Source organism: Falco biarmicus, chromosome 3 (assembly GCF_023638135.1).
Source record: "Falco biarmicus isolate bFalBia1 chromosome 3, bFalBia1.pri, whole genome shotgun sequence".
NCBI lineage: Eukaryota > Metazoa > Chordata > Aves > Falconiformes > Falconidae > Falco > Falco biarmicus.
The window spans coordinates 9,688,088-9,713,056 of NC_079290.1; the positions used below are offsets into that span (position 1 = coordinate 9,688,088).

Below are 24,969 nucleotides of genomic sequence, written 5' to 3' on the forward strand. Positions count from 1 at the left end.
GGCAACATATTTTGACTTGCAAATTATAATAAATAAATAAATAAATGTAATATAAATGCGGTGGTAGGCACAAACCCTGGCCATTCCTTTGATACACTAGACTGCTGGAGAAGGCATTAGAAAAAATTATTTTGAAATATTCATGGTTCACAGTATTGTAAAAAATAGAAAATTGAGATAAGTGAGGGTGATGGATTTGCTCTTTTTACATTTACATTTAGTATATTTTTAATATCATTGCTTCTCTTTTTTGGTGTTTTTTTCCTCTTTCTTTCTTTCTCTCTTTTTCTTTCTCTCTCTTTTTCTGTCTTTCATTCTCTTTTTCTGTCTTTCTTTCTCTCTCTTTTTCTGTCTTTCTCTCTCTCTCTCGGTGTTACCTTTATGCCCCACCATAGTGTTCTTCTGAAGGGTTTTTAATTTCAGAGATTCTTATTACCTGTTACGAGAAAAAGTTCAATGCCAATGTTACACTGCTTTTGACTTCCTCTGGAAGAGATTTTTATAGTGAAATAACCTCTCCCTCAGTTCCTTGAATTCTGACATGTGTGGGGTTTTTTTGTTTTTTGTTTCCCTGCAGCTAAAGAGGCAGTAGGTTCGATTTGGCAAGTCATTTGGAAAAGGAGTGGAGAAGTGCCCTGTAACCGCTGAACGGTAAGTGCCTGTTTTACCTGCTATTTTAGCTACAGAAGTAAGTAGGATATACAGATGGATTGGTATGAAACTTTTATAGTCCTGAGAAGCATATAAAAATGTGCACACGTGGAAGTCTAACTATTCTGAAACTGGAATACTTTTTTTAAAAAAACAAAAGGCCAAGAGATTTGCTTGGATGTAATTATGGATGAGGTCGTGAGCAGTGTTGAGGTATACAGAGTAAATTACTGAAAGCCAAAACTGAGAAGTACATTAAGTGACATTCTGTTAAATTGATTTGGATACTAAGTAGTTTTAAATATTCAGTATAGAAAGTCTCTAAAATTAGAGGGCGCAGTGTGGATGTGTGCAAACAACTCTGCCCTTGGAAACTGGGAACTAATTGAATAAAGACATGCCTGTCGGCTTTATTTGCATGCTACTAAAAATGTCACTCTGTTTTATACTGTATATGACTGTCAGCTCTGTTTGCACCGTGCTTGTCTGTTAATTCAAATGCTTTTTTAAATCATGTCAGATTAAAATTTCTTTTTCAAAATCCAGGTGTTAACTGCTTTGTATTTCACCCCAGGAGAAAATATTCCTGCAGCAGAAAGCAATATATAATAATGAATCTTACAGGGTAGATTTGGATGTGAGAACATAAACTAGAACTGTAATGTTTGACGCTTGGACTTAGAAATTTTAGACATATTTGCAAGTATAGACAAGCACTTAAGCTGTTATTTGAGGACAGTCATGCAAGAAAAAATATTTCAACTCTGCACCTAATATACAATATATTTAAAACCTTCACCACATCAACAAATTGTTTTAAAAATTAAATTTCTGCTTTCCTTAGGATTGAAAACACGAAAGCAACTGAGACAGAAGTTCGTAATATTGATGTAGTTTTATTAGCTTAGGAATTATGAACATAGCTTTAATATATTGTAGTGCCTTTTGTTTATACACAAGTGCAGGGAAGTAGAATGCCGTAAGATCTCCCGACTCTCGGACAAACTGCTTTCTGCAGCTTTTTGAATACACAGAATCTTGATCCTTTTACAGCAATAAACAGCAGGCTTGGGAAGCAAAGGAACAGTGTCATGTTTTAGTTAAGTAGGACTAGCTGGAAGAAGTGTGGGGTATGCTTTTTTGTGTGGATGTAACTGAGATGCAGATTTGACCCAGGCAAACCAATCTGCTTGCTCATTGCTACCAGATGGACTGCTCCCAGCTGTGTTCCTCTCTCCTTTGTAGTAACATGGCTGATGCTTATTCATTCCCCTGGGAAGCCAGCTGCAGCACAACCACAGAAAGACTGACTCAGCAAAAAAAGCTGAAGGGTTTTCTGTCCATTAAGTGGGCTAGACTGAAGTGAGAAGGCAGGAAATTAGAAGAAAACTGGAGGAAGTGGACTGCATATTTTGGTAGCTCTAGAATGTTGGAGGAAACCATGTGTTGCCTAGTGACAACATTCCTCTATCCATGAAATTTAGATGCACTACCTCTGTCTCACCTCCTCCTCCAGTCTCCTTGGGCTTTGGGTGGAAGCTAACTTCAACTGCTGAATAATGAATACAGGATTGTTAGAAAGGAAGGAAGGAAGGAACTAAGCAAGTGAGGGAATTGATAAAATTACACAAACTACAAGGATTGTAGGCTGATAATGGAAGATTAGGGTGTTTTTAAATAAATATATTTTTAGGAATGACTGTAAGAATATAGGCCATCTCCTGTGGGTTGGTAGATGCATGGCTTGAGAAGTTATCTGAAAACAAGTTGCCATGGGGATATAGTTGCATTACTATACTGGAAATCAATGCCAAGGCTGTGTGGTAGATAGCAGTCATTGAATTGTAAGAATGATAAAAATAAAAATAAAAGTTTTCAATAAAATATTGGAAAGCATGATAAATGCCTGAATTTTAGGGGCAATAAGATAGCTGATGACCTTATTGTTACAAGTACAGATTCTGACCTTAGGTTACTGGTATAAATCTTGTATAGTCCAGCAGGATCACAAGGGTTATTACCTAATGATTTTCCTACACATTTGGCATTAACTATTCTCTTGGTAAAGATTTTCATGGAAGAGATGGGAGAAAGTACCTGTGTTATGGGTCTGTAGATTGTTTCCTCATGTATTTCCAGAAAGATACTTCTTTTAAGCACAGAACTACAACACGTTTTAGTGAGCTTGTGTCAGGGATAAGGAAAGATGACTTTGGCATTAGCTGTCTGGGGCCTTGCACATGCATATGAGAAGGTTCATGGGTTTTGAAAGTGTTAAATCAGTGATGAACACTTGTTCTCATGGTCGGTAACTGTGCAGAGTGGGAGTATATTGATACCACTAGTACGTAACTGTCAGTGTTTATTTAAGAAATACTGGTAAATGAATATGAGCTGTTGTTATTGTGTGTTGATGTTGTTCTGGTGCTTGATGTTATTCTGGCATGTACGTTTCCGACGTGCTGGATTTTATGATTGAGTGTCAAAATAAAGCGCAACTGTCTCATAAATTTTTTGCCTTCAGTCATTTATTTTGGTACATATCAAAGGATTGAGGCCTTGTGGGCTGTGTCTTACTACTAGTGTGTGTAGTCAGCTCCCCTGGAGTCCCATTTCCTTGCTCTCTGGTGAAAATGCAGTAAAAAATGAGTAAGAAAAAAAAGTAGTCTCTGCTGCATTAGTTCCACAATGCTATTACCAAGCAGCTGTAGTAGGTGAGATGGAGCTCCGTCTGTCTGTGACTTCCTCATTCTAAATTATTGGATCTGACCTTGGTTATGAAGAAGTGATTTTAGTTTTTCCTATCAACAGAAATAGATATCCTTTAGAAAGTGGACTTTAGAAATGCAGAAATAGATTTCCCTGTATTTAGAATGCTTGTGTTTAGAATAAGACAGTGTATGTATATAACCTAATTACATAAAAACAATGATTTTGATCAGTTACAGCCCACATAATAAAAATAGTGAAGGGTAAAGGATGGGGGGGGGGGGAAGGGGACAGACCCCCAAAAAACAACACAAGACTTTTCTATTTATCTATATAATTGGTTTTACAAAATCTACTTATTGCAGAAGTAGATTACTTTTCTTTCACGTGTGTAAGGCAAAAGAACTAAAGGTCATGGCAAAAAACAATAGGATGTATGGTAGAAGTACAGCTAGATAATGCTATGAACCTACTATTATTGAGATGGATCAGTTCTTTGCATCTGTTTTTATCGTTTAGATAAAGTAAATTAATTGCTGCTTTTGGTAGGATATGGAGATTGCATATATGAATGATTTGCTATCTAAGGTATATTGTTTATCTTACAGTGTATATATCATGAGTATATAATATATATGTTGTGTATTATTGTATATATACAATATATATAGCTGAGTCCTTTGCTGTCAGAGCTGGCAAGCTGCTGATTACAGAAAGTAGTTGCTCTTGTATGTATTCCCCATGTACAGACCAAAGAACTGGAGATGTTAAGTGTCAAGGAAGCAGCTATGTTAGAGGCTTTTTGGGTTGTTTACCGTTTTCCTGTCTCTCTCTTTAAATTATACACACCTTATTCATATCAACTGTTTCTTGCATGTTTTCAAAGTAAACGAAAATTCAGAATTGGAATGATAAGATCTAAAAAATAACCGTGGCATACTTTTTATTAGTTTAAAGCTTGAATTTGAAACTGACCAATACAATTCATTACGAAAACACTTGTAAAAGGTAACACTGCAGTTTAATTATAATTCCCCTTTAAATCTTTTCCCCAGTGTTTTCAAGAGTAATGTCAGTATAGCATACTATAATATTGAACTCCTTTTTATTATTTCTTCTCTATTGATTTAATTAACTGAGGTGAGTAATACCTGTTTTCATGAAATGTTGTAGAAAGTATTAGGGAAATTGTTACAAAAACTATGTACTGCTATCAAACTTAGAACTTACTATTTTCTAAACCTCATGCCTTATATTAGAAGGCTCTCTAGAGAGGGGAAAAAAGAGTATTTAACTCTTTGGAAAAGTAAAACAGATTACTGACATTTTTTTACTCGCTTTTATTTAGAGAAAATACTGTAAAATATTATTACTCTATTAAGTCGTCAGTGTTGATTCAGACCTATGTTGATTCTACAAGAATCTAATTTATTTTCATTACCTTTGGATAAGCACTGAACGGGATGGGTTTTACTCTACAGTTACATCTGTGTGTATATGTATCTTTTTATGTGTCTGTTTACCTTTTCATGCGTAAGAAATCTGCATTGTTACAATAATCACATAAGAGCCCTTCATCATGCAAAGAGCATGCACAAGCACTAAACACGTGTCAGTGTTGCTTAAATCTGACATAAGTATCTTTTACAGACTCTGTTCAGTCCTGAGACATGTATAATTCCAGCAATGTCAGCACCTCACCAATTCAGCATTTTAGAAAGTCTTAAAATTACAGCAATCTGCATGATGATGTGTAGCAGGTGACTTCATAATAATGAAAAAAAACCAGCTTTGTTCTTCTCTGTTGTGGTTTAACCCTGGCCAGCAACCCAGCCCCAGGCAGCTGCTCGCTCACTCCCCTCCCCCAGAGGGATGAGGAGGAGAATCAGAAAGGAATGTAAAACTCAAGGGTTGAGATAAGAACAATTTAATACTTTAAACAGAATTAAAATGAAATAATAATAATAAAAATGGTTATTATAATAATAGTAACAGTTATAACGGAAAGGTGGGGGAAAGGATAAAATCCAGAGGAAAAGTGAGACAGGAAAACAAGTGATGCACAGTACAACTGTTCACCACCCGCTGGCCGATGCCCAGCCAGTCCCCCAGCAATGAACCCCAGGCCCCAGCTAACCCCCCCCCAGCTTATATACCAAGCATGAAGTCCCATGATATGGAACATTGCTTTGCCTAGTTTGGGTCACCTGTCCTGGCTGTGTCCCCTCCCAATTTCCCATGCCCCTCCAGCCCTCTGGCTGGCAGGGCCCAAGGAACTGAGAAGTCCTTGACTGAGTATAAACATCACCCAGCAACAACTGAAATCATCAGTGTGTTATCAATGTTGTTCTCACACCAAATCCAAACCACAGCCCTGCACCAGCTACTAAGAAGAAAGTTAATTCCATCCCCAGCTGAAACCAGGACATGCTCCTTTAAGAGAGAGGTCCCATCAGAAAACAAACAAACAAATAAACTATTTCACTGCTGTTTCTTCAGTCCAGGGTGGGGGTTGGGATGGAGCATCATTGCTGTACTAGCTTTTGTTCTATCAGCCATTACCTGGAAATTAAAGATGCTCCTGACAGACCTCTAGGAGTAGCCCCTTAGTCTCGTATTTGCTAATTGCTTTAGCCTCCTGTGAAAACAATTTCTCTACCAAGAAGGAATAGGCCTGAAGCTTCATTAATGCTATTATATTTGCATCAGATCAGGATCATGAACTTTTATTAGCTTTTTAAGCCTTTCTAATCACTGTGGATAATTTATTTTCTTGATACTGCTGTTCTCTTGTGAAGCTCGTGGCAGTTCATTTTGATAACTGTGTACTTTTAATTCTCAAAGGTTGATGAGGGTTTGCTAGTAGCCTCATCAACAGCCCAATCCTTTTCAACAGTAGTAGGTCTGTGCTAGAATATGTGGAAATGTATGTATTCTTATTAATGAAACACCAATTTACTTTCATCAATAGTAGCAGATAGGCAGCGAGGAAACACGAAACACTGAAATGCGAGAGAACAACCACCAGTGAAATCTTCACTCTCACTTTGATTGGTTGGTTGGGGATTAAATTATAGGTCACAATTTTGAGGTATTATTTCTCTTGATTGTTTTCATAGCAGATATTCCAAACCTCATAAAGAAAATCTGGAAGCTGTCACAATTTGAAATTTCATTCTCATTGTTCTATTACTAATCAAATAATGTTCTGTCTACTAACTCTGTCGAATGACTACCTTTGTAGTTGTAACTTACTAATTATAACTTGTCCACAGATAGTTTACATGTTGCATTTACGTACCTTAGCCTAGCACTTTTCACAGCTGGCTTCAATAGAGTGCTCCGGGAACATTGTAGTTGTAAGCACTGTCAAATAAGGCTCAAAATGAGACCGAGATACCAGTGTTTGCTCGGAAACTTATCTTTCATGTGTAATGCTTTCCCTCTTAAAGTGAGACTGTAATTTTTCTGGCTGTTCAGTCCTGACTGTGGTACTCTCTTGATGATGCTGGACGAGTGAAAAACCTTTCTCTTGCTCATTTACAGAAACAAAGCTAAGCTCCAGAAAACATGTAAGTTACAGTTTGAGCTGCCCTCTGGGTGCAAAGAATCCAGTTTTGTTTTTTTTTTCATTAGCATACTGTGACTGATTTCTTGAAGACCTTGAACCCACAGTAGAAAGCCTAGTATCACATACCAAGCCTCTTATTTATGAACAAGATAAAAACAGTCTTACAATGTTTCACTTGCCCTTAGACTATTATTAATGTGTTAATGGAAGACAAATGCATTTTGAAAGTGAATGCTGCATTCTTAAATTGTCTTGGAGTGTGTAAGTATATAATGTTAATTCTCTACAAAAGCTTTTCTTTCAGCTCTTGCATTAAAACACCAATGACCCAATCTTTAAAAAGTTCAGTTTTAAGCTTAGTTTTAATCAGACAATCCCATTAATGTGAATGAGCTTTTCATTAATAGGCTTAAAGTTAAGTAAGTCTTTTTTTGTTTTCACAATCAGAACCTAAGATGTGATCCCAATGATTAACCTTGATTCTCCTTCTCCTTCTGTTTCTGAGGATTTGCTGGTGTTACGGCTTGAACATTAAATCTCAATTTATCTACCTGCTTATCTGTTCCTGTGAAGTTGCTTGGACAAGAATAGAAGCTAAAATTTTCACAAGAGTGCAATAAAGTTGCATATACAAAGTCTATGGCAATTTGGCAGAATTAGTGGATTTAACACTTTTCACTATTTAAATCTTCATACAAACTAGTACATGAAAATTGTCGGCTATATAAAACCTGAATTTATCTTAAGACCAATAGTAAGGTTTTCATTATGTGTTCAACTTCAGTTCAAATTAAAAATCATATACACTCACATTTCTAGAATAATGGAGCACTGTTCAAGGAAGAACATTGAAGTGATTTATGTCGAGACAAAAATGATGGAGGAGTAGCATAAAAGGTACAAAAGACTACCTTGGTTGAATTGAAGGACAGGATCTCTTCCTCAGAAAAGCAGCTTAGGAAAAACAATAAAGAACAATCTGAAATAAAAGCAGGGAAATATGTCTTTGAAAAGATGAGTGAGAATGAAGATGACTTCGTGTGTTTTAGTTGTAGCACACAATTCATTTCTTAAAAATTACTTTTAAATGCTCACATTCATGAATTAATTTAATGAAATACTGTGTGTTTCGGTGTCCTTTTGTGACAAACTACTGCTTTGCAAAGTGATCATGAAATGTGTAGCTGTTGGAAAAACCAAGATATCAGATAGTATCAACAGCAAAAGAACATGGTACTATCTTCTTCATCTACCATCTTTGGTATTGACTTCCACTGCTAGTTAGACATCGCTATTTACCAAAGTATGCTGTTTGTTTGTTTGTTTGTTTTAATCTGTTTTTCAAATACCATGCTATGTAACAGATTTTCTCAAGACGCAAAAATATTCCACTCATTCTTTGTACCCATTCCCCTCCCCTAAGGAAAGGAAAGAAAAAAATGCATATTTATATGTATACACACATATACACACACAATGCAAATAAGCATGCATGTAGGAGTATTTTTACTTTTTGTTAGAAGAAAAGGTAATCTTAAAGAAATACTCAGTTACAATCAGTTCAGCTGTTGAACTGAAATTCATTAATTGTGCCTATAAAGATTTTTTTAATGATTGGATTTTATTCGGTTTTATTTACTGATTGAGTTTTAATGATTGATTTTTTTCCTCATAACTTAGAGCAATGGAAATGCAAAAGTGAGCAAAAATTAATCAGGGAAATTTTCGCTACACATTATAACAGACTGGTGTAACTAGTGAGAAGTGGGAGCTTTAAAAGATTTTGTTCACATAGGTAGATCGTACTTATACATACATCTATGTGGAGTGTGTGCGTGTCTGTGTTTACACAGCCTTCAAAAATCAGAGTATTTTTAAAAAGAAAAAAATATTTCTTTAATCTTCTTGTAGCTATATGTTTTAGTCTTTAATTAGAAAAAATAAACTTTAGAACTACAGAAATATTAGTGGCAATGAACTAAATTAGTTGCATTTTCTTTAAAGTCACTGTTTTCCTGTTGATTTCAGTGGATTTGTGGGATTTTTTACTTATGGATTATTTGATCCTGGATTATGCTTGTGTAAATTTCTGAAAAATACGGGATGGATTTACTAAATGAGTAAAGAAGGAGTGATCACAGGCAGGAGGACTTCAAAGTATCTAAGCAGACATTAAGGATGTTTTGCTATTATAATAGCAGAAAGGATAAGTCTGAAAGTATATATTAATTGGAAGACTGGGATGGAGTTCTAATGTAGCCATTCATAACCATTTAAATACACTGTCCTAAGAAATCATGTCAAATAGCACAGTCACTTCCATGTCTTTTCAAATCTCACTTTGAGATCTCTTTCATTTAACTCTTCTGTTTGCATTTCACATGAATTTATTATGTCATTCCTTTCTGAATTTGCAATACAGCAACAAAAATTTAGGAAAATGTTTTTTCGGGATATTTTGGAAATTTTCAATATAATTTCAGTATGATGGAAGATACTAAAGTGGTTTCTAGTGTAGTACAAAACATTACATTTTCATGTTGATGTCTCATGATGTAGAAAAACTAGTTATCTGGATTTGGAGAACCCTCCAACCTAAGAAAGATCTTCAAAATAACATATTGGGGAAAAAATCCATTCCACTAGTCTAGCTTGCTCCTAGGGTGAAAAGTACGAGTAAATGCTTGATGCTTGTGTTCATTTCTACTACAAAATGACAATAAAAATGCATATTACTAAAAGCAAAGCTGTGATTTCTTTCAAAGTAAAAGAACATTTAAAAATTGATATGCAGAATTGCAGTTACTCAGTCTGTTCAGACAGCATTCTGTAAGACATTTGGTATTTTTCTAATTATTAGAGACTTCTTTCTTGCCAAGATAACAAAAGGAGGTGTCTCTCATATTTCTGTATTTGCGACAGTAATTATCCATAGAAAATTCCAACACCGAATTACACTAATTTTCTTTTTCATTTGTTTGTTACTTAGAGGCAGACACTTCCTGTTTACATACCCACAAACACTTGCATTTTTATCTGTATCCCCTTCATTCATCCATCTGAACAAAGCTGCCTTTGCAATTTATGTGACAGTTTTGTATATCAATTCTGACTTGTGGAAAGTTTGCAAAATGAGTTTCTAAGTTACATTGCTTGCATTTAACTGGTAGCACACTACAGATATCTACAAGGAGGCTGTGACATTCCATTTGAAGAATTATGAATAACTCCATCTATAATGGAGCCAGATACACTTACTGATGGAGGTGATAAATGGAGAAGCCTGGTGGTTTAATACTGGAAGAATGAGAAAAGACAGGAAGATAAGATTTAAGAAATAATAATTAAAAAGTTATGCTCAGTATTTATGTTTCAAGACAGTTCAAATAGTTCAAGAGAAAGTTAAATGCAATGAAAGGATGTGTGCAGCCAGAGACAAATCTAGCTGGTAGTGTGTAGAAGAAAATAATTTTTAGGGAAATGTTAAGAAAGCAAGATACTCGCAGCAATGCTGTGTGGTTGACAGTAGTTATAGTATGTTTGGCAGAAGTAATGTTCCAGGAAAAATAAAAAAACTTAAGGAGATCTCAGTTAATGTGTGATGTGAAAAGGCATATTTTTAAATACAGACTTCAAATTTAGACTCAATATATATGTATGTCTCCTTTTCTCTTTAATTATTGTATTGATTTTTATAGCTTCATAAAAGGAATACTAGAACTGCCAGTGACCATTGAACAGAGCTCGTATTCACCTTTGTGTCATTTAAAATTATTCCTATTCTTTAGTGTTGGATTTCTGCGTGATAGTTATACTTCTGAAAAGGATTTTCTTTTATTAGGTTTTTTGTGACTTGCATGATTTCTTTTTTATTTGAACTGTAGATATAGATCCAAGGAACAACCTGATTCAGCAGTTGCAGGAGTTGATTCACTTCATACACCTGTGAAATAATGAGTAGGGATTAACGGAACTGGTACCACTTAATTATAGGCTTCGTGAAATAGATTTCTAATAAAAAAATAAGCTAGGCCTGCTGAATGTGTAGCAGAATCTGTGGAGGTCTAAAATGAAGAGAGAGCCCCTGATGTGTGTTATAGGAGACCTGAGAGAGCAAACTTGTTAGGTGGTACCCTGCAGGGAATCCTCCATCATTCCAAGGAGAAGAGCAACCAGGTCTCCCTCAGCAGCTCCAGGGAAGACATGCCCTCTCCCTCTGACTGCTGAAACAAGTCAGACACAAACACAGTGCAAAAACCATGGTTATTGCCCTGCTCCAAGTGTCAGCAGTGAGGCACTGGGCTGCTCTACAGAGACCTCCAAATAACATTGATCACATACTTTTGCTGCCTTTGATATGCTCCCCCTGCTCCTTTCCCTCTTTCAGGTTCTTCCATTTTACCATCTTCATGTCCCTTCCCAAATAAACAACTTGCTCATAATTCCCGTTTCCTTATTTGTCTTTCTACAAGTGCACCCAAACTCAGTATTTTTGTTAGTGTTTCCTAGGTAGTCTCAACTTTAAAAACATATTACTGAAATAATTACCTAGGCAGTATGGACCTTGACTCTCCGAAAGAGGCTCCCATATTCTTCCAGAATGCTCTGTGAAGTTCAGCTCTTCTCACATCAGTCTCTCTGAAATCCAGGCAATCCTCATGGCTCTGACTGTAACTTCTTATGTTGTTATTTGTTGCGTCCAGCAAGTTTTGTCATATCTGGTGGTTTCTGAGCTGTTCAGTTAGCTTAACTGCAGGCCAGTGCATGCATCCTCTTTCTCACAAACTTCTCTGTAGCTAAATAGTCATGGCCAGCCTAGAAGCTTACCCTGCTTTGAGCAGTGCGTTGCTCTAGGTGACGCCCAAAGGTCCTTCCCAACCTGTTTTAAGGTTTTGTGACATTACACATATGGTTTGTGTCAGTATGTTTTAAAACAGGTAAATAAAGTCTTCATGCCACTTTCACTGAAGCCAGGAACAATTTACTTTGGTTTCACGTAGTGCTGAAAACAAATTTGGACTCTAAATAGAATTCAGGTAACTGTTTATTCTTTTTATAGAACAAGAAAAAAGATCTTCATATCTTTTATTATTTTGCCAGTAACTGACCCAAAAAGATGGTCTCACCTGTCAAAGTTTGGGCTCTATTTGACATCTTAATGCTGATTTCTGAAAACCTGAAGTCCATAAAAAGCATTCTGAACACTGAAATATTTTTTCATAAATTCCTCTTTTTGTATATTGCTGTAATTAAGGAATTTTTTTTCCCCATATTATTATTGTGGGGTTTTGGTCCTAGAATATTTATAACTCAAAACCATATTAATATAGATTTAAAAATTAAAAGATACGCAAGGTGCTCTCTTACTGAGGAAAGTAGTTGGTGCTGAGTGCCACTGAACTTTAAGAGTAAAAGCTTATCTTTGCTGAACTTGGAATTTTGCAACGCGCATAGTGGGCACTGGGGTTTTGAATCCAGAATACAGAAAATGAGCTAAGTCAGACATAATCATCATGGACAGTGATAAGTAAAATCTCAGCATGTTTACTATTTGAGGAAAAAAAATCTGTTAAGTTGCATGCATTACATGAAGAGCTTATTGGGAAATTTCAGTCAAGAATTTATTTAACTGCAATGTTTCAGTTTGTGAAAAGCAAAACTTTATAGAAGGGTTGTTTCAATGAGAAAAATTACTCAACGTTCTTTACATATGCTATTTAAATATTTTTAAATTAAAATTATCTTTGCTTTGAAACCTAGCTGATTTTAAATGCTAAACCATTTTATTTAAAGAAATGTTTTATTTTTATTGAAGTGGGTTATCTACCTTGTCTCAGTTTTCCTTCATTATTTCAGTAATGCTGCTACATTAAAAATGGAACAAAAGATCTGTTTTTCTTTCTATCTTGTGAAGTAGATTTTTTTACAAAAAGATCATCTTAGAAACAATGGTGACAAATTATGTTTTGATTCAAAAAGAAAAGAAAGATTTACCAATAAAAATGTAGTTTAGTTATTTTCTATATTGAAATAGATCACATTCTAGGCATACTTTCTTACTGCTCTTGAAACACTGGAAAAACAATGTTTTCAAATTTCTAGCATACACAGTAAGGTTTGTTTTTCTTTACGTAACAGTAAGGTTTTATATTTTTCTTTAAAACACTGAGATATAAGTTTATGTACTCAATAACATATTTATCACTCTTCTAACCTAAGGAACATATATATATTTTACATTATGTATTGTCAAAATTTCCGTAACAATAATATAATCAATGAATTTACGTTGTACATTATTATAAGGAGTTTCAAATACAGTGCTGGGTTGGTAGCAAACTATGGGAGGCAAATGCCATTCTTAAGCATTTAGTTTCTACATTGGACCTCCCTTCCCTTTTTTTTACTTTTTACCAGTCATTTGGGATGCTACCATACCACTCAGAGGATCTCTTGCTATTCATTTTTGAGAAATAATTTGTTAGGATAAACAGTACCTATGGATTATACACAAGGGGGCTGTTGCAGGTTCCTCCTATTTAAACTGGGTAATTGCTCATCAGATACTCATGTATTTGCTTTGTTCCCTGATTGGGACCTGACCTTTATAAATGGTAGGAATGACTCAGGAAATTACTGAAATCTTTATTCTGCTAGCAAGTTCCTTGTGAAGAGAAACAGCACAGAAGGAAAGCCTTTGCTACTCTGGGAATGTAAAAGGACCTTTGTACTGTCTTACATATCTGTATTATCCTTGACTAGCTGCATGGACTTCAGGTATAAATGTACACGGTTTGGTCTCTGGTTGAGGAAAAGAGAGACGTGACTCAGATTTATGAATCATCTGTCTGTTTCACGGTTGTTCCTTTCACAGCAGGTAATGGCTAGCATGGCTGTTTGTGCAATTACAGTTACAGAAACAGTGGCTGGATTTTATCTGATTAATTGTGGTTTTATTTTGTCATGGTTCTGACAGTCATGCTCTATGCAAATCATAGGGGTATAGTTACAATAAATATTTCTTCAGTTGTTGATTATGGCAGAGCACTTCTGTTATCCTGATGTTGCTGTGTGCCTGCTTATTCTATACAAAACAGTTTTGTGTGACAACTGAGGGCAGGCTTTGAATCCCTTTATTTTGTCTTAATGTTGTATTTTCACTAACTGTTCATTGTAGCATTAATTTCCTATCTACATATAGTGCTGCTTGCAATTTAAGTACCTCTTCTGTTTTGTTTGCAAACTTCGCAGATTTCCCTTTGTTCAGGGAAGATCATATATTTCTTGACTGACTTGTACTCTTTTTCAACAGGATAACAAATCCATTGCTTTGTAGTGTTTAATAGTTTACTGTACTCATTCATGAATATAAGAATGTCTTCTAATAACTCTCTTCAATATCTTTTCTAAAATCAATGCATCTTTTTAAATAATCTCTACAGTTAACTGCTCGCTGGAGCTATTTATTGCTAAAGGCAGCATAGCACATCATAGCTCATCTTGCACATCATCTAACCATAGCATCAATTAGACACACTTTCAAAAATCGTGTTATGACAATAAGACTTGAATTCCATAGTAGTTCTAATGTATTTCTAGCATAACGTTGGAGGTGAGGATCTTATGCGACCTGCCTGTTTGTAGCCTGGCAATGAAAACCTATTTTCTGATGGGAATTTCAAGGACCGACAGGGTTTTGTTGTGGGGCACTGGTGGTTTGTATGTAAAAATTGATATTTATTTTTATATATATAAAGGATTGGACACCCTCATATTTTTAACTTGTTGTTGATTAAAACAAAACCAAAAAAATCCTCTTTGAAAAACACTTTAAAAATAATTAAAAAGCTTATCCTTATTTTCATATCATGCTGGGTGTCAGTGTGCCCAGGATCCCTTATTTGGGTCGCGTGGAATCAGTGTCTCCTTTGGCATATCATGTGCTGGATTAGTTGCCTATATGTAACATGGGTAATTATTGCTCTTTATGAGTGGTGCTTCAGTTGATGTTGTCCTTCAAGAGATCCATTAAAGCTTGCGTTTAGCGATAAGCTACACATAGGATCAGAAGAGAGTATCTTGATCACTAGTCTACATTACTTTTATAAATTCTTTGACAAGTCAAGAACTCCTGTTAAAGCTGCTACTTTTTGGACCTTGGTACAAGACAGCCTTGACAGTCTTGTTTATTAATTAAAAAAAAAAAAAAAAAAAAAGGGAATGATAAAGCAGGTGCCAGTCCAATAACTGTTCAGGAGTTTCTTTTGCTGTAAGCAGCATTAAAACCTTTTGAACATTTCCTCTGACTGTCTCCTAAGGCTGTTTCAGCTTTTCACACTCTCCGTTCATCCTCATGGTGCTGTTAGGTAGGCTTCCAGTGGTTTTGTTGTTTTGTTGTGGTTTTTGGTTGGGTTTTTTTTCCCTCTGGAGAAGCCCATCTAGATACAACACATGACTAATCTACTTTAACCAAGGTGTTACCAGGAAGTAGTTCTGCCCAGGGCTCCTCGTGCTAGCTCAGCATTTCTGTTCTCTTTTAATTGCAGGTGCTGCTAGGCTTTCCTTCCAACTTCCTTTGTAACACAACCTAAATTACAGTTCACATGTCTTCTGTAAGGAATGTGGAGTCTCTTCTATAAATAATCTCAGAGGCTTTTATTCATACAATGTCTACTCCATTTTATGACCCCAGCTGTTTTAAATGATGTAACTATTCTAGCAGCAAAGTAACTTGTTAAGGCCTGTTAAGCTAACAAGGAGTCTGTATTCTGAACTGCTTTAATGCTGGAGATAAAAGTCAAGGAAAAATGAAAATGAACTTTTATCTAGAAGTTGATTCAAACAAATACTGGCTAATTTTTAGGGCTATTACTAGGATTTTAAAGGAAAGTTCTGAAATTTTTTATTCCATCTTGACAACATAGTCAGAACTAAAAAAGAAAATGAGAAATGTCAGTGTGTTAATGCTGGATAAGAAGTCATCTCTGGCTTTATCTTCTTCCTTTTGCAGTCTATATATATATAATATTAACAACACAATATATTATATATACAAAGGAAAAGATCAGACAAATCTGTTGTGCAAGAAATAAAGAAGAGTCCATACTTGTGCTGTGTTGAAGGTTTAGTTACAAACTATCTAAACCTATAATAGAAATAAGAACAAAACCACAGACTTTCAGTTAAGCCTCTGAAATATGAACTTAAAACAAAGAACATAGTAGCTATTAACGCAAAGGGATGGATAAGCTATATTGTGTTGTGATCTTTACAGAACAACAATAGTATATTGGTTTCTGTGACTTAAAAGCTACTGAGTGTTGAGTTGGGTCAGTAAGACAGAAGTGTTAATAAAATTAGCAATAAACCTCATTAAATATATCACTGAGGGTAAGAGGAATATTTGGAAATAATATCTGCCTTGAATGGAAGAACTGAAGAAAGAAAAAGGGACATTCTTAGTTTTAAAAAGTAACCTGGATTATGATCATTTGTGAAGAAACCTTATGTGATACAAACTGTAGAATTAATTCTGACCCTGGAACTCCAAGCCGCTAGGAGGAATGCAGCCTCATAAACAGGGATCGTTTGACGCATGTCTGTCAGTCAGGATACTATTGAAAAAGTCATCACACACTACTATCTGAAATAATTTTATAAATTTAAAATTATTTAATGCTAACTCTGCAGCTAAACACTACCTTTCCTGGAACTAGTAAAAAAATTACTAATTTTGGGTATCTAATTACAACATTAGGGCATGTAAAACCCATATCTGTGGTGTCAAACTGTCTTTATGTTATGTAGTATATAGTAAGTTACTTTCCAGAGGACCAGCTAACTTGCTTTTCAAAATATAATATTTGTCTGGAATTTGTTTTTTTACTGTTTTAGAATGTCCCAGAATGTGTGAGTTTCTTTTCCTTAATAATATCCCAGGATAAACTGCTGGTTTTTGTTTCTTCATTGGCTTTTAGTATGCTGTTCCTTTACGTGTAGGTGGTAAAGGGGGAGAAGAAACAAAAAAGGAGTGCATTTCTTTTCCTTTTCTTTGGGTTTTTTTTTTTTTTTGGGCAGTCTCAGCAAGAGTAGTATACTCATCAAAGGAATCAGTTTTACAGAATGTTTCTCTGATTGTAAATTGAATGTAAGAATACTACAGCTTTTCACACATACTGTATAACATAGTGTAATCATTAAGCCTATGCAGTTGTTTTTATACTCTTATGTTACTTTATATTGTATATGTTTTCTGAATCACACGTGTCATCAGTTGACCTGATCTGTAGTTGTATGTGAAAATGTGGAAACTGAAAGAGCCTTTTGTATATGAAAGGTTAAAAGTGTAGGGAAATAAATACGAGGTTTGCCCTTCCCTTGACAATTTCAGCGTACCTACTACATATATTTTGTGTTTAATTTTGTTTCATGATTTTTGTTTTCACTTGATGTTTTCTTTATGTCAGCAGTCCTTATCTTCAACTGTATTAACTGGGTTTCTTACATTTCACAGAAATTGTACTGCTGTTTTTTTACACACATACACAGGCACGTGTAAATATAATCTCTGATAGCTTCACATATTAGCTTTAACAGCTTCATCTGTTTCCACTTGAACCTTTCAACTTGCTTCTCTATCTCAAATTTTTTCAGTGACTTTTCAGTTTCTTTGTTGTATCCTATTCTATATTTTCTTCTGTTATTTCTCTTTATGTCTCATTGCTTTATTGGTTTTTGATCCCTTTTTATTTTCTCAATCCTCCCCCACCCCCCCTTCTCCCCACAACAGAATTTCTGTTGGCTTATATGAAAGAACAAGCTTTATTTTTCAAGGAGGCTTTCTTTTGTGGTTATTTTGATTCATTTGGTAAAAGGGAGTTTATGTAAAATGTACTAGGTGAAATAACAGTCAGATATAATAATACAAATAAATAACAGATTAGCGTAGACATTTTTGGGGTTTTGGTGATTAGAAGTGGTCTTCACCAAAACACTGTGTGTAAGTGTGGAAGAGGTACAAGAAAGAACATCCCTTGACATTATACAGTCATCAGCTGGGTTTGTTGGCTTAGAGGCGAGGCCAGAGCTATCCAATGCTTCTTTTTTTTCTCTGTTTCTATAGGAAACTGAATGAGTTCCAGGATGATAAAGAATAGCTTTCTGAATTGAAATATACTTAAATATAAAATCGGCAATAATTTGGGAGTTCAGTATCTCATGCAGTTATCTCACAAATTAAAGGAAATTTCCTTATGCTGTTCAAATGGAAAAGTAGTCCATTTTACCACTTCTGTAAGATCTGTCAATACAGATCTATAGTGTCAAACCATTTCTAGTTTTTGAAGTTGCTATTAAACTATTTTAAGAACACTTTATTTATTTTTTTGTTTGTTTTTAGTCTCACACATAGCTACGATATAAGTACAATAAAGGGGCAAGGCAACAACATGTAAGACAGATTTTAAATGCTTTCCAAAACAGTTTTGACACTACTTTTGTGTGCTGGTTTTGGCTGGGATAGTTAATTTTATTCATAGTAGCTAGCAGTGTTTTTAACACTGGGTAATTTTCACTATTGCTGAGTAATATACAGCATCAAGGCCTTTTCTGCGTCTCACCCCACCCCACTACCAAGTAGGCTGGTGTTGCACAAGAAGCTGGTGAGGGACAGCTGGGACAGCTGATGCCACGTGACCAAAGGGATATTCCATACTGTGTAATGTCATGCTCAGCATATAAAGCTGGGGGAAGAAGAAGAAAGGGGGGACATTTGGAGTTATGGCATTTTTCTTCCCAAGTAACCATTATGGGTGATGGAGCCCTGTTTTCCTGGGGATGGCTGAACACCTGCCTGCCCATGGGAAGCAGTGAATGAATTCCTTGTGTTGCTTTGCTTGCACACGTGGCTTTTGCTTCTCTTATTACTGCCATTGCATCAACCCATGAGTTTTTTCACTTACACTCTTCAGATTGTCTCTCCCATCCCAACGTGGAGGGAGTGAGCAAGTGGCTGTGTGGTGCTTAGTGGGAAGCTGGGGTTAAACCACAACATTTTGTCAGATTGACTAGCATGTGCAGAAGGCACTGTTAAAAAGCACTGAAGATTATATATAACATCTGTATTGCACAAGCTGAGAAATTCATGGTGCCTGATTTTTTCATGTGAGGTTCCGTAGATCAGCTCTACCAGCCGTGGGAAAAGAGACGAGAGACCAACTGTAGATGAACCATTTGCCTTCATCTACCCAGAAATTTCACTGTTTTCTGCCAATTACCAGAAATCCTCAGGAGTACTGTATATTCTTTTGGCAATCTATGAACCTGTTCTTCAGAAGGATAAAACAAAAAATAACATCCAATTTTTCTTTCTGATACTAGCCCATTGTTCTGTCTTTGGTCTCCAGGTCAATACACCATTATTTCTGCAGTGCTGAAGGAACTTGAACATTGGCAATAGACTAAGCACAGGGAATGCAGAAAGAAATAAATATATTCCTGCCTGATCACTTATATCTAAACAATGATGTTGATTTGAAGCTGGTGGGATTTTGATAATGCAAGAATTTGTTCTGACAGGGAGGAAGTCTAGAGGGCAGAGGGAGAAGTCAAAACGTATACAAGAAATTTAATTTATTACAAGTTCTATAACTATTTGTCACTCTGTCACTGTGGGAATGAAAAGGGTCCCTGAGGGATGTGACAAAAGATGAAGAGAGCTGTGCTGAATGTGCATCTGCAAAACTGACTCATTCAGATGAATTCAAATGTGGTCAATTTGATTACGGGAGATGGGGGACACTGAGATTCAGGAGAAGTCTCTGCTCCTAAGGGTGAACCTCCTCATGATGGTGAAGCATACACATTTTGCATCACTGTGCTCATACTGGTTTCCTGGGAATTCATTATAGTGAGCGTCTGCCACACTAAGCAGTAACTACTCCATTGTAATGATTCCCAGCAATGCGGGTGGAACTTTCCCACCTCATCTTATTTAATTATTTATTTAAATTTTAACTTAGTCTCTCAAGATGCACAACTCGTTTTCGTGAGGGCTCTCAGGAGACAACAATAAGACAAGTCTACTGCAGTTACGTATGTCATTATAACAAAAAACATTGAGCAGGTCACTTAATCTGAAGCTGCAGACAAGAGCACTGAGCTCTCAGCATCTCAGTATGTTAGCTTATGGCAACAATTTAAGGGATTTCAGGAAGTTCATTCCTTTTTTTTTTTTCGGTCAGTCACAGTTCAGGCTTGTCTATTCTTTGCTTTACTCTGTCTTCTGTGTTCAAGGTTCTGTGCACCTGTACTACCCCCTGTAAACAAGCTTTGCTGTCTTCGTGGCAGATTTGAGGTTTCTTTGGGGGGGTGTGTGTGTCAGGTTTTTAATGAATGTTTATACTACACCTTTAGTAGGAGGGTTCTGAGCAAGTAAGAATGAGGACCTTTGTGCTGAGCATTAATTAGGCTTTGTTTTTCAAAGATGTTTACCAGAGCGAAAACACTTCAAAGAATCTTCATTGAAAGTCCTTCCTGTTTTAATTGTTGAATTTGTCATAGTGGTAATTGTTCTCCAGGCTTCTCACACAGTTCAGGAACACTTGAGGCCTGAACTTCTAAGCATGATTATAACAGGAAGTAGATGCCAATGTAATCTTTCTTTTTTATTATTTATATTATTACTATTATTTTAGAAAATATTTTTTCAGAATAAATAATTTTTAGAATTTTAATTTTGGGGGCAGGTGTTTAACAGTTAACCTCTGAATTGAGTTGAGTAATATAGTGGTTTTGACCAAATGTAAATGTAATGCCTTCTGGTTAATGTTAATGCTAAGAAGAACAGATATTTTTGAGATTAAGAAGCCATTCATAGTTTGCCACTTTTTTCTTTTTGTTCTAGGTCATATATTACCTAGACTATGAAATAACACAGTTTACAGGCTCCATGTTGGTATTCGCTTATTTTTTCCTATGGATGACTGCTGACAGGGGGGAGAAACAAACTTCTGTGTAATAAATCCTAATTTGTTGGTATCTTCTGCAGTCATTTAGATTTACTCTTTTATAAGGAAAGAATTTCTCACCACCACCATCCCCACAGTTTTTGTAAAGAAAAATTCAGTAATAATGTTTTCAGATACATTTTAGATATGCCATTCTTATAAATCTCAGTGCACTTTATATACCATTTTTAACTTATGCACTGTTTTATAGTCTTATGAACTGGTATTTCCTGAGGTGGAAACAAAGGGAAGAAAAATAATACTTGAATGCATAAAACTGCACCCTTATTATTTTGTGAGGTACTCCTTAATTTTAATGTACATCTGAAATATAACAATGACTAATCTGTTTAAATAGCTCATCTGTAGATATAGACATCTTTAGAAAGAAATCACATGCCTCAAGGCAAAACCTGATTTCTAGCAAGAATTGGGAAAGAATGCAAAAAGGCAAGGAAACCAAGGAAGTATATAGTTAGAAGCAAGTGTGACACCCAGAATGTCTGGATTCTGTCCCTGGCATAACGTAGACTTCATACAATGTATAAGTGTGAAAAATTCCTATTAAATCACATTTGTACTTGAAGAAGGTAATAATACAACATTTTGTATGAATGTGTTCTGAGGTGGGGTATGAAACTTGGTCTTTGTGGGTGTTGAGGGGAGATTACACTGATAGGGAGATAAGAAGCAGGGTAATACTGAATGTCTAAAAATATCTTCCCTCAGTGGAAAATACCATATAGAGTTTGTTTTTTAACTACAGTCCGGCCACAGGAGACTGGAGTTCTTTCACTTCAGCGTAACCCACTGTCCTGAACTGCATAATAGCAATGGAAAATATATCCTTTCTGCTTATTTCTAATGTACAGCAGTTTTGAAGTATTCTTCCATTATTCTGATGAGAAACTGTACTTAAATGAGTACAGAAGAAAGTGTGATTGAGCTTCCAGTATTATTATGGATTTGAAAAGAGCATAAAGGGGAAAAAAACAAACCTGCAGCCAAAAGACAGTTGATAAGCTTCCTTCCACTGCAGTATTTTCCCATCTAATTTCTACATCAATGTTTGGTTCTTCAGAGATTTTGAATTTGTTCTGTTGGGTTCCCATGAAATTTAGTAACAAAGTTAGTTTAATTGTGTTTCTGTTTACATAACTTGTGACGGCTTTATGATGCTCAAACAAAGCCAATATTGGAAGAAAGTTCTAATTTTTGTACGTTTAGTTGCATGTTTTGCGATTCCTGATTGACTGATTGTTGATATTTTCAGATAACTGAACAAACGATTACTTTAGGGTAACTATTTCTCTGAGGTTGAAGAGTTATTTTGTTTCATTCAAGGTACTTTGCTTTAAGCGCTACATTAACTTCCATGTCCATTTGCACATTTTACTATTGCAGTATAAAAAATATATATTTTCCTTTTTGAAGTTGAGAAAATATTGTCATTGTGAACTTAGATGCTTTTATAAATGTAATACCGATCATCTAAACAACCTGAACTTTCTGTCAGTATGAAATAATTTTGTGAGGTTCTGGTATGATGTTGGTTGGAATTTATGTAAAGTACAGGGTGTAAAAGTGCACATTTTGACTCAGAGTTCCTGTCAGTATGTTCTAATAGTGACTCAGAGTTCTCAAAGCCTGTTTTGGAGGCTTTCCTTAAAAATTGATCATAGCCTTGGTATTTTTCACCATGTTGGATCTCTGTACAGAAGATCAAGAACTCATGTGAAATGAATCACTATCTAATGACACTGTAGCCATGACTTTATTTTACTGTGAGACCAGGTCAGTGATTTGCCAGTAATGGCCAAAGGAATAGTCCTGAATCATCCAATTTTTCATAATGTGAATGTTCTCATAGCTTGGAAGAGCCATGCTAATTCTTAAGGTACTTTAAAAACAACCTGGAAACGCTTTTACAGGAAGGATTGAAAAGAAATTTTAGTTACGATGAGAGTCTTTGAAAGACTGGTTAGTGCAGCTGTGAGTGTAATCTAAGGTCAGAAACCTGAAAATTTCTGGTTTTAGTGATGAGTAAGTGGCTTTTTTTTCTTTCTCTATTAGATAGAAAATGGTCGGCAGTGGAACTCTTGTGAAGACCTCAGAAGAAATATAATTTTTTCCAGTCAGCTTTTCATAATGTAAATATAATTTGAGCTTTCCCAAATGGGCAGCTAAACCATGAACAAGCAGAAAAAAACATTTTGGACTGTATTTCTGAACCAGGCTTCACCTTCTGTCTTGGGAACTTATTAAAGGATTACAGCTGAAAAAGACAAGAGAAAGAAAACCTTCAACAGGAAGCTTATCCTACAATGAGAATTACAAGTACATCTTGTATCTGCCCAGTCCTAGTTTGTCTCTGTTTTGTGCAGAGGTGTTATGGAGCTGCTCACCATGGCTCCATCAAGGTGACTAGAAATCAAACCAAACACATAGAAGGTGAAACAGAAGTACATCATCGTCCCAAGCGTGGATGGGTGTGGAATCAGTTCTTTGTTTTAGAAGAACACATGGGACCAGATCCTCAGTATGTAGGAAAGGTAAGGCCATTGTCTTATTCTTGGTTTTGGTTTTCCCGTTTGCTGAAATGTGCCATTGATAGAAGAAAAACAGGTACCTCCTTAGATGGCACCTCCTTTTTTAAAGGAGGACACCTCTTGGATTGCTACAGGTATGCACAATGAATTTGCCAATTGTCTATGTATAATTTCTCTGTTTATTATAAAAAAATAATATATATAAATAGGACAAAGATTTTAAAATATGATAAAATAGCATTTTTTTCTTAGCTCAGCTAAATGTTTCAGTGAGTGCAGCTGATCCTTTTACATCAGGTTCTAGAACCTCAAATGCATGGGGCTTAACTATGTCACTGCTAAAGACTTTGCCAGACTATTTCAGAACAAGATTCAGTTCTACTTCAGGGAATATTATAAATACAGTCTAAGCTCTATAGGGTAGTCATTCCACTTTGAGGTTAGGGTGGAAAAGGGCTCCTCCAAAGGTGTGTTACTTGTTGCAGTTCCTCAGAAGCGTGTGAGAACAAGCATCCCTGCATTTATGTTTTGACATATATAATGAGCTTCAGGCATAAAGCTCATGCTGATGCAGTTGTAGGCTGGCCAAATGAAGTCTAGTTTATCATGTGTAATGTTGTTTGTATAGCTTGGGTTTTAAATTTCCATTAAAATAACACAAAACTGTATATATAGCTTTATTGCAAGATATATGACAGATGGAGCTTTTCTCCCCCTTGAATACTGTCTTTCAGCTTTATGATAGAATTTTTTATTGCATAATCTAGTTGAGTCTTGATTTCCGTAATGAAAATTGCAAAAAACATTGAATATGAGGGGTAAAGAAACATGGTTAATGGGAATGAAGACATGGAAAAGGAATTAATTCCTTTTTAGTTTGCCTTCAGGTTGAGAATCCTGAAAATTCTATCTTAGAGTGTTAAAAATATCCAAGGAAACCGGTAGCTTCTGAAATCACAGATGTCTGGTAGCAAGGGCTTTCAAATTTGAACAGGGGCTTTCAAATCTGAAACTAAAAATAGCAAATGGAGCATCTGTATTTAAGATACTGTTAACACAAAGACCAAAAAAAACCCATTTAGTTATGCCAACCTTGGTAGAATACCAAGTATTTCAGCATAGTGAAAGTTGTTGAGATTTGTGCAGAAAATGTAAACTGGGGAAGGGCCTTTCTAAGTGGAAATAGTGGGTTGCATTGAAAGAGAAACTTTTAGAACAGGTAAGGGGATGAGGAGATACATTACCAAGCCCATCTTAGATTAATTAATATTTTCATGACTGATTTTTGAATAGAAGAAACATTTTACAAACATGTTGCTGATGCAAAGCTATGCAGGAAAATTAAAATGTTGTCTGGAAAGAGCTAGGTAGCGTGAATAAGGTTTGGATATGGAGATACAGAGTAAATTTCAGGACCACAATGTGGTAAGGCTCTTACAGAACAATATCATGCATTTCTGTTATACACTACTGTTGCCAGTTG

At 35.6% G+C, this 24,969-nt stretch overlaps 1 protein-coding gene across 7 annotated transcripts in view; it reads left to right on the top strand.

Annotated features, from left to right (window-relative positions):
* The window catches only part of CDH18 (cadherin 18), a 337,108-nt gene that overhangs the window by 125,143 nt on the left and 186,996 nt on the right, over window positions 1–24,969 (top strand). For all 7 annotated transcript variants that reach the window (XM_056333161.1, XM_056333167.1, XM_056333164.1 and 4 more), the window contains 2 exons: window positions 578–651; window positions 23,011–23,489. In XM_056333161.1, coding sequence (XP_056189136.1) covers window positions 23,262–23,489 — 228 coding nt within the window. In that variant the 5' untranslated portion in view covers window positions 578–651; window positions 23,011–23,261. The remainder of the gene's footprint in view (window positions 1–577; window positions 652–23,010; window positions 23,490–24,969) is intronic.